General features: G+C 38.4%; 1 protein-coding gene across 3 annotated transcripts in view; it reads right to left on the reverse strand.

The window, feature by feature from the left end:
* The window catches only part of LOC115430272 (histone-lysine N-methyltransferase EHMT1), a 180,729-nt gene that overhangs the window by 66,712 nt on the left and 99,759 nt on the right, over positions 1 to 14,258 (reverse strand). For 2 of the 3 annotated variants that reach the window (XM_030150215.1, XM_030150213.1), the window contains exon 1: positions 12,040 to 12,086. The exons of the other annotated variant lie outside the window; for it this stretch is intronic. In XM_030150215.1, the coding sequence (XP_030006075.1) occupies positions 12,040 to 12,060 (21 nt within the window). In that variant the 5' untranslated portion in view covers positions 12,061 to 12,086. Of the gene's footprint in view, positions 1 to 12,039; positions 12,087 to 14,258 lie in introns of those variants that run through there. 3 annotated transcript variants of the gene reach the window in all.

The raw sequence follows: 14,258 nt of genomic DNA on the forward strand, positions 1-14,258 counted from the left end.
TCGTTAGTGTGCAACATAACTCAAAAAGTTATGGACAGATTTGGATGAAATTTTCAGGGTTTGTTGGAAATGGGATAAGGAAGAAATGATTAAATTTTGGTGGTGATCGGGGGTGGGGGGGCCCACGGGGGGGCCCACTGATCAGCCTTGGTGGAGGTCTGCGCTCTCTGAGTGCTTCTAGTTGTAATTGTAATGTAAGTTGTAATGCACATGTGTAAATGATAAACTGAGGCAGAATATGGTTAAAATTGCACTTGTTTTCCTTATCACAGTTCAAGTTGTTCACGTTATTCAGATTTTTATGGAAACGATGTAGATATAAACCTGACCATTATGTCATTTTACTTTTTTCACTGGTATTATTTTACTGGTCCAGCCCACTTGAGATCATATTGGGGTGAATGTGGCCCCTGAACTAAAATGAGTTTGACACCCCTGCACTACGTGGTACCGGCTCGACTCGACTCAGCCTTTTTGCGGTTCCATTTATGAAAAAGGACCTAGAATCTGGTATCCGGTACTAGTTTTTTGGTATCACCTTCGCCGAGGTTACAAGACTGGGGAACAGGTACTAAAACGTGACGTGTAAACACTGCAGACCACTGATTGGTCAGAGAGTCGTCTCTGTGACCCCAAGTTTTACAAAAAACGGATGTGGAAGTTTACAGTAAATATAGCGGTAGGTTAATCCACATGATGAGAGCCCAAAACTACACCATGGTCAGTCGAGGCGATTCAGTCTTTGGTGGCCGACGTAAAAATTTAGACAAGACAACACGCAACAAGCGAGTTTATCAGCAACTCTCTGAGCAGACGACACGGAAATAACGCACCGCATCACTATGACGTCCAGGTACTGTAAAGTCAGTAGTATCCTGTAATGGAAACAGTCTCCAGGAATAGGACCTGGTACCCGAGTCAAGTCGAGCTGAGTCAAGCCAGTTCCATGTAGTGGAAATGCGGCAATAAATACACTATATGGACATGTTGAATTCAGGTGTTTCTTTTCTAACAGGGGTCTGGGATACAAAACAATAATGACTAATGGTATAATATAGTTTTACATTGGGATAAATATCATTGCATTGGTTAGTTTGGTTTAAACTGTTTTGGTTTTTTTTTATTCCACTCCAACTTCTTCTGCAGTTGTATTGTGTAGGTCACCTGTTACAGTAAATGAAGAGGTTTTACAATATTGGTAAAGACAGTCAGTCGATGGACATTGTCTCTTACGCCACTATTTTGTAATGGTCTTTTTGCTCGCTGGCAGCAAGACCTTGAGAGGGTAAGAGTCATTCTTTCTAAGACCATTAGGTTCATGACCAAGAAAGAGGGAAGTGAATAATGTGCTGATTTTAAAACCCAAAACTTTAGAGCTGATTTTAGATACTTCCTTCCAGTAAGTCTGAATAGAGGGGCAAGACCAGAAAACATGGACGTGATCCACCGTAATTCCTCCACATTCTCTCCAGCAGCATTGTTGAGAGCTAGTTTGTTTGACCTTCTGTTTAGGAGTAATAACAAAAACAGAACAGGTTTTTCCTGAATTGTTATCATTGCTTCCAAAATGCGTCAGAAAGGATTTTTACTCTGTTTCTCACAACGTTGATTTTGTTTGGTTTTTTTTATCCATGACTATGATTTTAAAAGTTCTACCTCTAAATTTCTAAAATATTTTTAGTACTCTGACTTTAAAGAATAATTTTCTACCACAACTGACCATCTACTTTCTTCACATCTCACTGAAGAAGAAAAACCTCCCATTAAACTTTAAGGAACTATTTATGTTTATAAACTATATGGACAAAAATATTGGGACACATCATGTCTACAGCTTTAACACTTTCAGTGCCATGGGCCGATTAAATCGGCTTTACGAAAACAACCTGTAAAGTGCCACGGGCCGATCAGATCGGCTTTGGAGAACACGCCATATTTGTGTACAAACAAACCATCCACCCCCATTTCTTTCTCACATTTCGATGACGTTCTTTCTGTGTCCCCCTTTTGAGACCAAGCAGACGAGAATTTGAGGTCACGCGACCGAATAATATTTTTATATCTTTTTAATGTTTCTTATTCTCCGGTGTTTCATCAGAGGGAGCCCTCCATGCCGGGGGGCGGCTGTGGACTCCGGGGGCTGTGGCGCCTTCTCTCACTGGGGTCCGCTCCTTTCTGGTGGGTGGGGGTCCCAGTTGGCCCTCTCCCACTAGTTGGGATGCGGGGCTGTGTTGCTGGTGCCTGGTCGCCGGGGTCGGCGGCTGCATCCTGGTGCGGATGGCTCCCTGAGACAGCGCCTCCTAAATTGATGTTTTACTTTTACTTGTACATTTTTGTTCTGGTCTACCCGTGCTCAGTCAGTCTTCTTAAGTATGTGTGAGCTTGTGGGTTTGCATGTATATGTGTGTGTGTGCGGGTGAGTGGGTGGGTGTGGGTGGGGGGCGGTACTGATTTTTAAACTGATATGTAAAGCACTTTGTGCTACAGTTTTTAATGTATGAAAAGTACTATATAAATAAAGATTATTATTATTATTATTATTATTATCATTATTATTATTATCATTATTATTATAAATTATGCAAATTACGATCAATAATGAATCGGCTGCGTCCGGTGCGTTTTGGATCTAATCAGCAATCGGTCGGATGTTACCGAGCGGTTTCCTGCAGGATTCTTCAAATATTATAAAAACGACGCGAAATACTGAAAAACGGCCAAATTCTGTGGCACTTTTAAGGCTTATTAGCCCCTTAACCGTCTGGCACTTAAAGAGTTAAGGTGTCCTTTTCATGATGACTTGAGATAAAAACATTGATATTTTCTTATTTCCAGTCACAGCATGAAAAACTAGAAGCACTCGGAGAGCGCAGACCTCTGCCAAGGCTGATCAGTGGCCCCCCCTGTGGGCTCCCCCCACGCCAAGGAGGTTATGTTTTTGCCAGGGTTTGTTTGTTTGTTTGTCTGTCTGTTTGTCTGTCCGTTAGTGTGCAACATAACTCAAAAAGTTATGGACAGATTTTGATGAAATTTTCAGGGTTTGTTGGAAATGGGACCCCCACCCCCGATCACCACCAAAATTTAATCATTTCTTCCTTATCCCATTTCCAACAAACCCTGAAAATTTCATCAAAATCTGTCCATAACTTTCTGAGTTATGTTGCACACTAACGGACAGACAAACAGACAGACAGACAGACAAACAAACAAACAAACAAACAAACAAACCCTGGCAAAAACATAACCTCCTTGGCGGAGGTAAATATTTTTGAAATTTAGAGGTAGAACATCTAAAATCATAGTCATGGATAAATGAAAACAAATCAATGTTGAGAGAAATTAAGTTCTCTGAGGCATTTTGAAAGCAAAGATAAAAATTTAAACGAAACTAACCAATGCAATGATATTTATCCCATAATACAAAACTATATTCTGACATTAGTCATTATTGTTTTGTATCCCAGATCCCTGTTAGAAAAGAAACACCTGGATTCAACATGTCCACATACTTTTGTCCATATAGTGTATATCATGTTACATAGATCACGTTGCTGGTTCTTTAACTGATGAGAGATGCTGGTGATATGTGGAGGCGAGCCTAAACGCACAAGCTTTTCACCTGAGAATCAGAATCCCTCCTAGACCTAATGTTACTGGAGCTCTGCAGGTCTTATTGAGGTGACTAAGGCAGGGATAAGCTGGTTTCCTGCGTCATTCATGTGACCTGCACACAGCTTTTATAACAGGTATTCAACTGGCAAGTTCTCTATAAACTGATCCCAATCTAGGAGTTAATCATTTCTCTGAAACTGGCTTTTTTCGTTTCCGCCTGGAATGAGACATTAGCTCCTTTTCCAACACAGGACCATTGACTTTTCTGAAAAATTTCAGACTGGGGGGGGTTGTACGGTATTCCCAACCAAAAACCAATTTGAGAGTGGGGGGTGTACAATATTACCGGGGTCTTTATGTGGGGTACCACCCCCCTTTAAAAACACTCTTAATAGTCCAACGGTTCTTGCATTTCGACATGGTAATATCCGTGACAAGGTAATAGAACAATGAATTGATAATTAGCACGACCTTGAACAAGCCATGCACCATTTTTTGGGCCATGCTTTTTGTAAATTAACCATGCAAATCACGGGTGCATGGCTCGCTGCCAAATACACTGCTTGATTGTTCTATTCTTGTGAGCTCATGAAACATCATCAGTCAAGGCCAAAGTACTGTTCCATTTAAAAGTTCGGCAAAACCAGGATTGGAGGGCATTCCCGGATGTTGTTCTCATCTGATCCATTAAACCAGTGGTCTCCAACCTTTTTTGTACTACGGACCCGTTTCATGCATGAAAATTTTCTGCAGACTGGGTAGAGGTGCGGGGGTTCCAATAACAAAAACCTGTCAGTTCAGAGCATGTGATCTGAAACACTTACACTGTATATCAGGCAGTTCCAATGATTCTACAGTAGAATATCAACTCACCCAACTGCAGAATCAGTCGGAACCCAGGACTTGTTTCCCTGCAACTAGACGGTCCCATGTGGGGCTGATGGGAGACACACCCTCCAATTGTGTTCCGTATATCCAGTCTACTCTGGATTCCGTAGGAAACGGAAGAAGGACTTTCAGGGCTTTTGTGGCGATATCCACATATTCTGCTTGAACTTTAATCCAGAACGCACAGAGGTTTGAAGTTGTTTCAAACATGGATTGATGTGCCGGAGCAGTTTGGAGGCGCTTGTGTGTCACCTGTTGCGATGAATCTGTAACTGAGGCAGGAATCATGATATTTCCTTCTAAATGCAGCTTTCTGTTTGCAGGCAGTCTGTGACCCTTCTGCAGCACCATCATTTCCTTGTTTCTTCCCGAAAAAGTTCTCCAGTATTTTGTTTTTGGCTCATTTCTTTAGCTTGTGTTACTACTGATTCATGAAACGGCGCACCAGAGTCAAGAGCGGTTGAGGTGAGGGTGGAAACGGTCGCTTTTCAAAATAAAATCTCCACAAGACTAATGGAAAAAATTGTTTTAATATTAACCACAATTTATTTTTCTTTGTGGCCCGGTACCAAATGATACACGGACCGGTACCGGTCCGGGGACCGGAGGTTGCGGACCCCTGCATTAAACCAAGGATGCACTGGTTGGTGACTCGTATGGACTTGGCTAGGAAATATCCTCAGATGCACTTTATGTTACTGTCAACTTGAGACTTGCAATCTTTGGAAGTCCATTCTCTTTCTCTCTCTTCATTGTTACCATGACCAAACTTGCCAAAACTGACATTGAGAAACACCTATGGACTTTTTCTTGTTAAACAGAGGGTTAAAAAACCCTTTTAGAAAACTATATGTATTGGTGTGAACAGCATATAGGCATGGACAGTGACAAATAACTTACATCAAGCTCACTGGAAACTGTGAGTGTATGTAACCTGCTAACAGTTAAGGACCAAAAAAAACTTGAAAACCAAGTAAATAAATAAGGGAAAAACATTCTTTCCAGATCAGTGAATTCCTTGTAATAGTTGTGACAGGCCAAGCAAATCATAGATCCTTGACCCATGTCTTGCCACGAACAATCCAAGAGAAAAAAAAACCTCCCTGCCAGAGAAACACATTGGAAGTTGCAGCACAGAATTCATGCAACACAAAGCACAAGGAAACAGAAAGCCTACGTGTCATTTTCCACCATTCGTACATGGACATACAGGTGAAAAACAGCACTCTGTTTGGACCGAGTTTTGGATCTTGTGTGTACTGCAGAAACCCAAAGTGCTGTACGACGTGAAACCGAGCCTCTTCTCTTCACTGTCTGAACGCTGAATGAAACACAGCAGACAAAGAGGAATGAGGAAATTACAAACACCTGTATGATGTAATGCAAATCCACAGAGGTCTGCAGCGCTACAGCCTTTGCTTCCATACTTCAAAAACGGTTTCCTTCATTTGTTCTCAATGAACCCGGCCAATGCGGTATATTTTGACGTCTGAAAGGTGGACTGTTGATGGAAATAGTGGCTGGGCAGTACCATTTAAGAAGAAAAACCTGCAGACTGCCGCCTTTTAAACAGGAAATTCCACATTTTTCATAAGCATCTTAACAACTTGATCAACCATTTATTTTTACATTTACTCAATTAAAGCTGCAGGTCTTGATGGTTTTTTGGGCATCACTGACCAAAAATTCGATCACTTCCTCTCAGCATGTTTTAACTGAAGAGGTCTGAGAGAAAATAAGAGGTCTGCCTACTTTTCTGGACTCTGTTTTTGGTCTGTCGAAAATCAACCCCGTCGGCATGAGGTAGTGGGCGCTCATTGGTATATTTAGACAAGGAGTGGACTAAATATGCAATTGATAGATTTAATAGCAGATTGCTGTTCAGATTCTGTCAAATATTGTTCTTGGAAGGTGTACATTTTGAGATTTTCTGCAGTCTTAATGGACAAATTCCACAAAACTTTAGACAACTTAAAAAAAATATATATTTCTTGATCAATTTACAAACCAAAACCCAAAAATGTTCTTGCAAAGAATAGCATAAAATCCACATTTTTGGTTTTAAAATCATGATTAAAAAGTAAAAACTTACCAATCACAAGTCTCAAAACCCAAAGCAAATGGCAATTTCATGACTTGTAGAGTTGCTACAACTAATTCGCATTGACAACAACGCAATAATGACAAAAGTGTGTTGTGCGTCAGTAAAGGTACTTGTATTGATGAATTGGTTTTGGTACCAATTCTTTACCAACTTCTCATTTTAACAAACAGAAAATTGTACAACACATACAGGACGATTCAGGACATTTTCAGAGGCCTTAAGTGCTTTCTATGTCCCAGGGTTCTTCCCTAAGTTCGATGAGGATTTAAAGACTTAAATATCTAAAATTTCATATTATTTTCAAGAATCAGGTGATAGATCAAATTTGGAAAACGCTGGAGCAGTTTAAAAAAAAAAAAGGACACAAAAAGCTTGCTAAAGAAATCTATATCTGGAAAAGTCAGGTGATTTTCCATTAATTTGGTTTAGGTGGTGTTGTGCCCAAGCCTTACAATGAAACTAGCACATTGACCCCTGGTTCCCCATGGGTTCTGGATCCTAAACTTCATCACTGTCAATATCAAGGGTGGGATGCTAAAAGAGGGGGTGTTTTTAAAATACACATCCCGACTCTGAGGGGCAGGTTCCCAGGGACCCCATCCTGATCCTGCAGGGCAACGTGCCAGTCCCCCAGCACAAATATTTGTTGTGTATTAGGGGTGTAACAATACAGAAAATCTTTGGTTTAATACATTTTCAGTAAAGTGAAAGACACCAATTTCATTAAAAAAATTTTTAAAATATAACCGATCTTTGCGAAACGATGCCGGCACATCGCTCTTGTTTTGTCACCTTGTCTCTCTCCATTGGCATAACTGACAGGGAATCTGAAATGCTCCCAAATCCAGACCTTAGAGCAGACGGAGGATCTTCCAACTCTGGCTTTCTACTTGTGATGCTGCTCTGAGCTGCCATACTGGTTCACCTTCAGCATGTGTATGGTACGTGGACCGCTTAAACGTCCATCTAGGATATGAAATATTGCACATGGGTTTCGCTTTCGGCCACCCTGTTCATCCTGTGCGCGTTCTGCTTCAAGGTTTGTGTGGAAACTTAAGGCGTGTGTTTGCATTCTTCACATAGGCTACATGTATTCGTTCGGTACACCTCCGTATTGTACTGAAGGCCCCGAAGTGAAACGGTTCGGTACAAACAAGTGCACTGTTACACCCCTATTGTGTATTCTCGCATACTGCATCGCATTTGTCCCGCAGTCACCACCAAAGCATTCACATGATTCTGGCCATAGCAATGTGATTGTAAGGCTATTGTATTCCAAAATTACTAATATCTCCCAAATATTGGTCCTATCCACTTGCCGTTTTGCTAGTCTCTTCCTTGACTGAAAATACTAAGTATGACAAACTGCAGCAGTCAGCTATTTCCGAATTTTGTGTGATTCCCAAGACACATACACACACAGAGTCCACTTCCCTTTCATAATATAAGATGTTTTGATAGATTTTCAGTTGAAATCCGCTTCCTAACATGAAAATACCAACTGTTCCCCATATCATTTCACTTGTCCATTAACAAAATGTCCTGAAGGAAAAGCTGGGTACACGCTGCTGCACTAATGTTTTATTCCTTATGAAATTTGGTTTGACATGACAGGACATTTTTCGATGCTATGACATCCAGTTACTGCCATAAAAGTTTCAAAGTTTGGTATTTGTTCTGAACATGAGGTGCCTCAATAGACAGGTGGTTAGAGCCTGTATCACATGTCACATTTCACTGGTTCAGTTCCTGACTTGGTGGGCCATTTGCACCTGTCCTTCACCACATTTCCTGTCTCTCTGCCACTGTCAAATAAAGATACACAATAAACCAAAAATAATATTCTACTGAGTAAAGTCAAATGTGACTATTTGCTGTGTCAAGCCACTGCCACCCACTCAGTGCCAACAAGACAAGTAAATGAACATGTACTCAGTGGGAAAAATAACAGCAAACCTCCATGGAAGGACAGATGTGCCTTTAATTGTTGATTTTAGATTACCTTTGAGATAAAACACTGAGATGACTCATTTATGAAAATGACCAAAACTAGCCTTAGCTTCTTTTAACCTGTATGCATTTTATTTTCCTCTAAGAGTGGATAAAGAAGGAGGTTAAATTTTAAACTGCAAGGGGTAAGGACTAATGTAAAGCAAATGTGTATTTCTGTTGTGGGTATTAGAATGTGGAATTCTTGGGCAATGGAAGAGAAGAGCTGTACAAATATTTTTCAGTTTAAAAGGTTGTATAAGGAAAGAATAGAGAAGCTTTGTAAAAGCATGGAATGAAATAATTTAACTTATGAATGTTGGATTTGTTTTATTTGCATTGACTATTATGTAAACTGTTTATGTAATAGCTGTATCAGCTACCTATCTGATGTAAGCAGATGTTTCAAGAAAGGGGCAGGTATTATACGTTTTCTTCATCCTGCTCCTTTCTAATCATTTAGATTGGAATAAATGAATAAATGAAAAATGAATAAATATATGATGACAACATTTTTAACTTGTATCAACATTTATCAAACTGTGAAGAATTTTTCTGCTGCTGACAAAGCAGAACATTTTGCCGAAGATGCCAAAGCAAGTGATTTTAGTTGAAACGTCACTAAAGTATGATTTTATAATGATTTTCTGCACAAGACAACAAGAACTGTGCCACTTTGCCTCTTCATACCCACATTCGTAGCAGCAGTCTGGTTTAACCATATGCAAAGCTGCACAATAATCGAGTTGCATTGTGGATTCATGTAATAACACAGCTACAAATGCAATTTAAGTGTGCGAATGGTGATGTCTTGGATTCAGAGACAATGAAGGGTACTTATCATTTCAAATGAACAGTGTTTACTATTTTCTGTGATTATTAGTTAAAATTTGACGGAAAAAAAATACACATTTCAATATGATGACTGATGTGTTCATTCACGTACTCATGTCAGCAAGAATCACCAACATGTGCAGCTTTAATAACATGTAAATCACTTATTTCTAATGTAATACTTTTCTTACTAATATCCAGTACTGCAAAAGACATTAACCCTATCACGTATGAATTATGAGAAACTTAATTGAGTTGTTTTGTTTTTTTTTCTGAGTGTTTTTATTCCTCTTTAGGCATGAAAAAAAAAAATGATGCGATTGAAATTGTTTTTTATGAACCTATTTTTCATGGAGTTGCAAAAATGTCTTCTCAGCTGGACACCATGTATTTAATTTTTGAAGCAAAGAAACAGGTATTTACTGATACACTGTGTGAAAACTATGAAATAATTTTTTGAATGTTGTTAATCTGATGTTTTGTCACATTGTAACATACTCACTTCATGGAAATTACATGCAAAAAAAAGAAAAATTAAAGTTAATGACAGTCTAACAACAATAACAACTGCCCGATTTCCACTCAAAAATGTTAGTGCATATCAGGTTTATCAAGAACAGCAAAGTTACAGTAATGGTATGAATTGCAGTGTGTGAGATGATGCATAAATGTCCACTGTGTTGGCTGATATGGAACTAAAACAATAAAATCCTTGAAAATACGATAAGAGTACAGCTGTAGAACAGCTGTCCACTGTAGTGACCACTACTAGAAAATATCGGTTCTGCAATATATAGCGATATTTCATTTCACGATACTGCATTGATATTAAAAAGTACTGTATTGATATTTTTAGGTATTTATTGAAATGCAGATATGGCGGAGTTTCATTTTTGTATTTTGGTTTTCTTGATTGTTTTTATCTTATTTAATATAATTTAACACTGTTTTATTAAATGGTTACTTGATGCATCCTAAAAGCACTTTTTACTGTCTGAGATGCAGATGGTAGTTCCTTTGTTGGGATTGAACTAAAATACTGTTCTGATGTTAGTTCTGAACTAACAGAATATGAACATTTGAACAGGATGTTAAACTGTAATGTCTGTAAAACATAATTTAAGTTTGAACACAGGAACATTTTGTGATATAACATTAGATCCTGTTGGAATCAAATAAAAATATGTTTAGTATTTGTGCAGATTTCTGGTGTAATTCAATTCTTCCAGGAAAAAATCTTTAAAAACAACGACAAAACAATTTTAAAAATTGCATATCTTGATATATCGTGATATATCGTATCGTGATTCCAGTATTGTGATTTGCATCGTATCGCCAGATTCTTGCCAATATACAGCCCTAGTGACCACTATGCACGAAAGGTTTAAGGTTAATTTTCACTGACTACTAAAATGTGTATGGACAGCAACGGATGCACACCACATGTGTGACACGTGTCAAACTAAAAACCAAAACACAAAGCAGAAAACAGAGCGTAGACAGAAGAGGCTGCAAATCTCAACACCTCCTTTCATTTACACCTGAGACTGAACAGACCACCACAACGCTGCAGGAGCGACCTCTGCTGCACGAACCCTGATCTCTCCAAAAAAAAGAGAGAGAAAGAAGAGAGAGAGAGAGAGAGAGAAACAAAGGCAGAATTTCTGGTAGATGTGCTCCATTCAGGACTACTGTTAAAGCACAGATCAGTTCTAATGAGTCCACCATGACTAGAAGGTAAAAAAATAAAGATAAATCAGTGTTGCAACCTGTTACAGACCGCCTGGTTCTTGGTTTCCACCTTCTGATGTGGTCTGAGCGTAAATGTGGACAATAAGTGCAGACAGTTGGAGTAAACCACAGGGATGCACCTGAAATGATGGCAGATGAAGGTGAAATGTGGGAGATCATCATGCACAGAGCAGCGGAGCCGGTGTAAGAGCTGGCGCCATATGTTTACAGTGGGAGGGAGAGAGAGGGCAGCCTGTGCATCAATTACCATGAAGCTAACAGCCTGCACAGAGCTGCAGACCTAACATCAGCAGCCTGGCACTTAGCCCAATGAACACACCTCAAATTAACACCAAAACCAACTGATTTGATAACATGCTAACCCCAGATTTTAGCTCGTTTGTACGATTTCAGACACTCCGCTAACTAGCACGGCTGCTAGCGGATGGCTAAACGGCAGTGAGAGAATTAGCCTCCAATGAGCCGGTCCCAGATGAAACGGCTAAAAGGCCGAATAACACCGGGTGGAAACAGATGCTAATGTCTCTGCAGTTTATTTTGAAGCGCTAAAGCTGGACAAGAAGAGGGATAGTGACATGTGCCGGGACCATGTATGATCAGCCCGGGGAGCAGTGCCCACGCCGCGCCAACATAGAGTATTCACGTTCCGGGGTACAGCATCTTCCTGCCCTCCGGTCCAGCACAAAAGCAAGAGACTCCGAGCTGGCAGCGGGATATAAACGACAAAACGGCACCGAGACGCACACTACGCTCCCGTTCGGCACCGGGTTCGTGTTTGCCGCGTAAAAACACCCTCTGTATAGCTCGGAAAGCACCGTTAAAGTATAAAAGCTCGGCGGAGAGAAAGCTTACACACTCACCTCGGGTCCTACCGAAGCCATGGTGCCTGGACGTTAGCTCCGCCCACCGCGCATACGTCACACTGATGGACTGTTAGAGTCCAGTTCTGCACCTGAAGGGATGAACATGGACCTGTCCTGTCCTAGGACAGGTCCACAACTACACAGAATTTTCCAATACCTTTCAAAGAATACAACTCAGTGATAAAAGCAATCCCCTCTGGCTTACTTCATTTTACCCTTTCATGCATACTGGTCACTCCAGTGGACAGTTATTCTACAACTGTTCTCTTGTATATTCATGGATTTTGTTATTTTAGTTTCATGTCAGCCAACACAATACACTGCAATTGATAACATTACTGTAACTTGGCTTTTCTTGATAAACCAAATCTAACATGTTTGAGAGTAAATCAATTGCTTGTTATCGTTATTAGACTGTAATTAATAACAAAAGGGTTTTTTTTGTTTTTTTTGGCATATTATCTCCATGAAGTGACTAGTATTGGAGTTCACTACAAACAACAAGTTAAGGTTATTTCTTTTTTTTTTGTCTTTTTTTTTTTTCTTTTTTTTTGTCATTTTTGCCATTTGTAAATAAAACTGTCTGGTCATTAAAAAATGTGTTTCAATTAAATTCACACAAAAAAAGTAAAAAAAAATCCCAACTGAAAAAAAAAACCCAAAAATTTTAAATATCCACAACTTTTTGTTTGTAGTGCATGTTAAAATGTGAGAAAACATCAAATTGGCAGCATTAAATGTTTTTATTTCATAGTTTTCACACAGTATATCAGTAAATACATGTTTTGCTGCTTTAAAAATTAAATGCACATTTTTGCAACTCCATGAAAAATAGCTTCATGAAAAAAAATAATAATCTCATTGCTTTTTAAATACCTAGAGGAATAAAGAAAAAAATATTGATTAATGTTCCCATAATTCATGCATGAAAGGATTAATGAAAAGTCACTTATCCTTCTGTCAAGAAATTAGGCCAGTGTGTTGCTGTGAATGGTATCAATATACAGGATAAGAAATGGAACAATAAACATACAACAACAATTTTTCAAGATAAAACAGGTTTTCACCACAAGGAAAATTTTATTGGTGCTCTTATTTGGAGGACATAGACTGGGAAAAAGCCTGGCTTTTACCTCACAAATACTGTATCCATAACAAAGTCAAAGAAATTCATTTCAAAATTATTCACAAGATATATCCTGTTAACTCTTTCATTTTTTAAAATTCAAGGATGTGGATAACTCCTGTGTTTTTTGTGGACATGCTGATGAAACTTTAAACCATTAGTTTTTTGCATGTAATGTCACAAAACAATTTTGGTCTGACTTGTGTTCTTGTATCTTCACCCAAGTTAACATGTCATACTGTTTTTCCCTGAAAGATATTATATGTTATTATGAAAATAAGAACAAAATCTGCAATATTTAGTTAATATTTTTATTTTATTTTATTTCATTCATAAACAAAAATTTTAAGCCTCTAAACCAACCTTTCCTCATTTTTAAATTGAATTAAACTCACTTTATAACTCATTAGCCCGTGTTAACAGTAAAAAAAAAAAAAAAAAAAAAAAAAATGGAACATTTCTGGATAACTATGACAAGTTATTTAATAAATCTTCTGACATTTGATGACATTTTAGATGAGAGATTATTTATGTGTCTATTTTTTTTTTTGTTTTTTTGTTTTTTGTATATGAATTGTTGAAAGTGTATTCTGTGCATATACTGATTCTGTATTTGTATTTTATTTTTATGTCTGTATTCTTATGTGTTGTGTGCATTGTGTTATATGTTAAATGTTTGACAGTATTGTAAATTGATATTTAAATAAAGTTTAAAAAAAAAAATTCTACACCTGAAGAAGACTCTCCATTCGCTGTTATGTCACAATAGAATAGTCATCAATAAAATAATGCAATTTAAAAATAAAAATCCAGACGTGAACATTAAAAGTCAGAATGTGCGAATAAGAAAAAGCTGCCACAGGATGAGAAAATCCAAATAAAAAAGAAATTAGTGACTTTAAAATGTACTTTGACTTGTATTTCATTGTTGACAGAATGAATTTACCATTTTTCATGCTTCGCTTCATTTGTGGAGCATCTTTAAACACAAAATATAACACTGAAAACTCCATACTGTTGCACCCCTTAAAACTAAGACAGGAAGAAATTTCACCTGAAATAATTGATCACTTCTTCTTACTCATAGTAT

This window comes from Sphaeramia orbicularis, chromosome 12 (assembly GCF_902148855.1).
Source record: "Sphaeramia orbicularis chromosome 12, fSphaOr1.1, whole genome shotgun sequence".
Lineage (NCBI taxonomy): Eukaryota > Metazoa > Chordata > Actinopteri > Kurtiformes > Apogonidae > Sphaeramia > Sphaeramia orbicularis.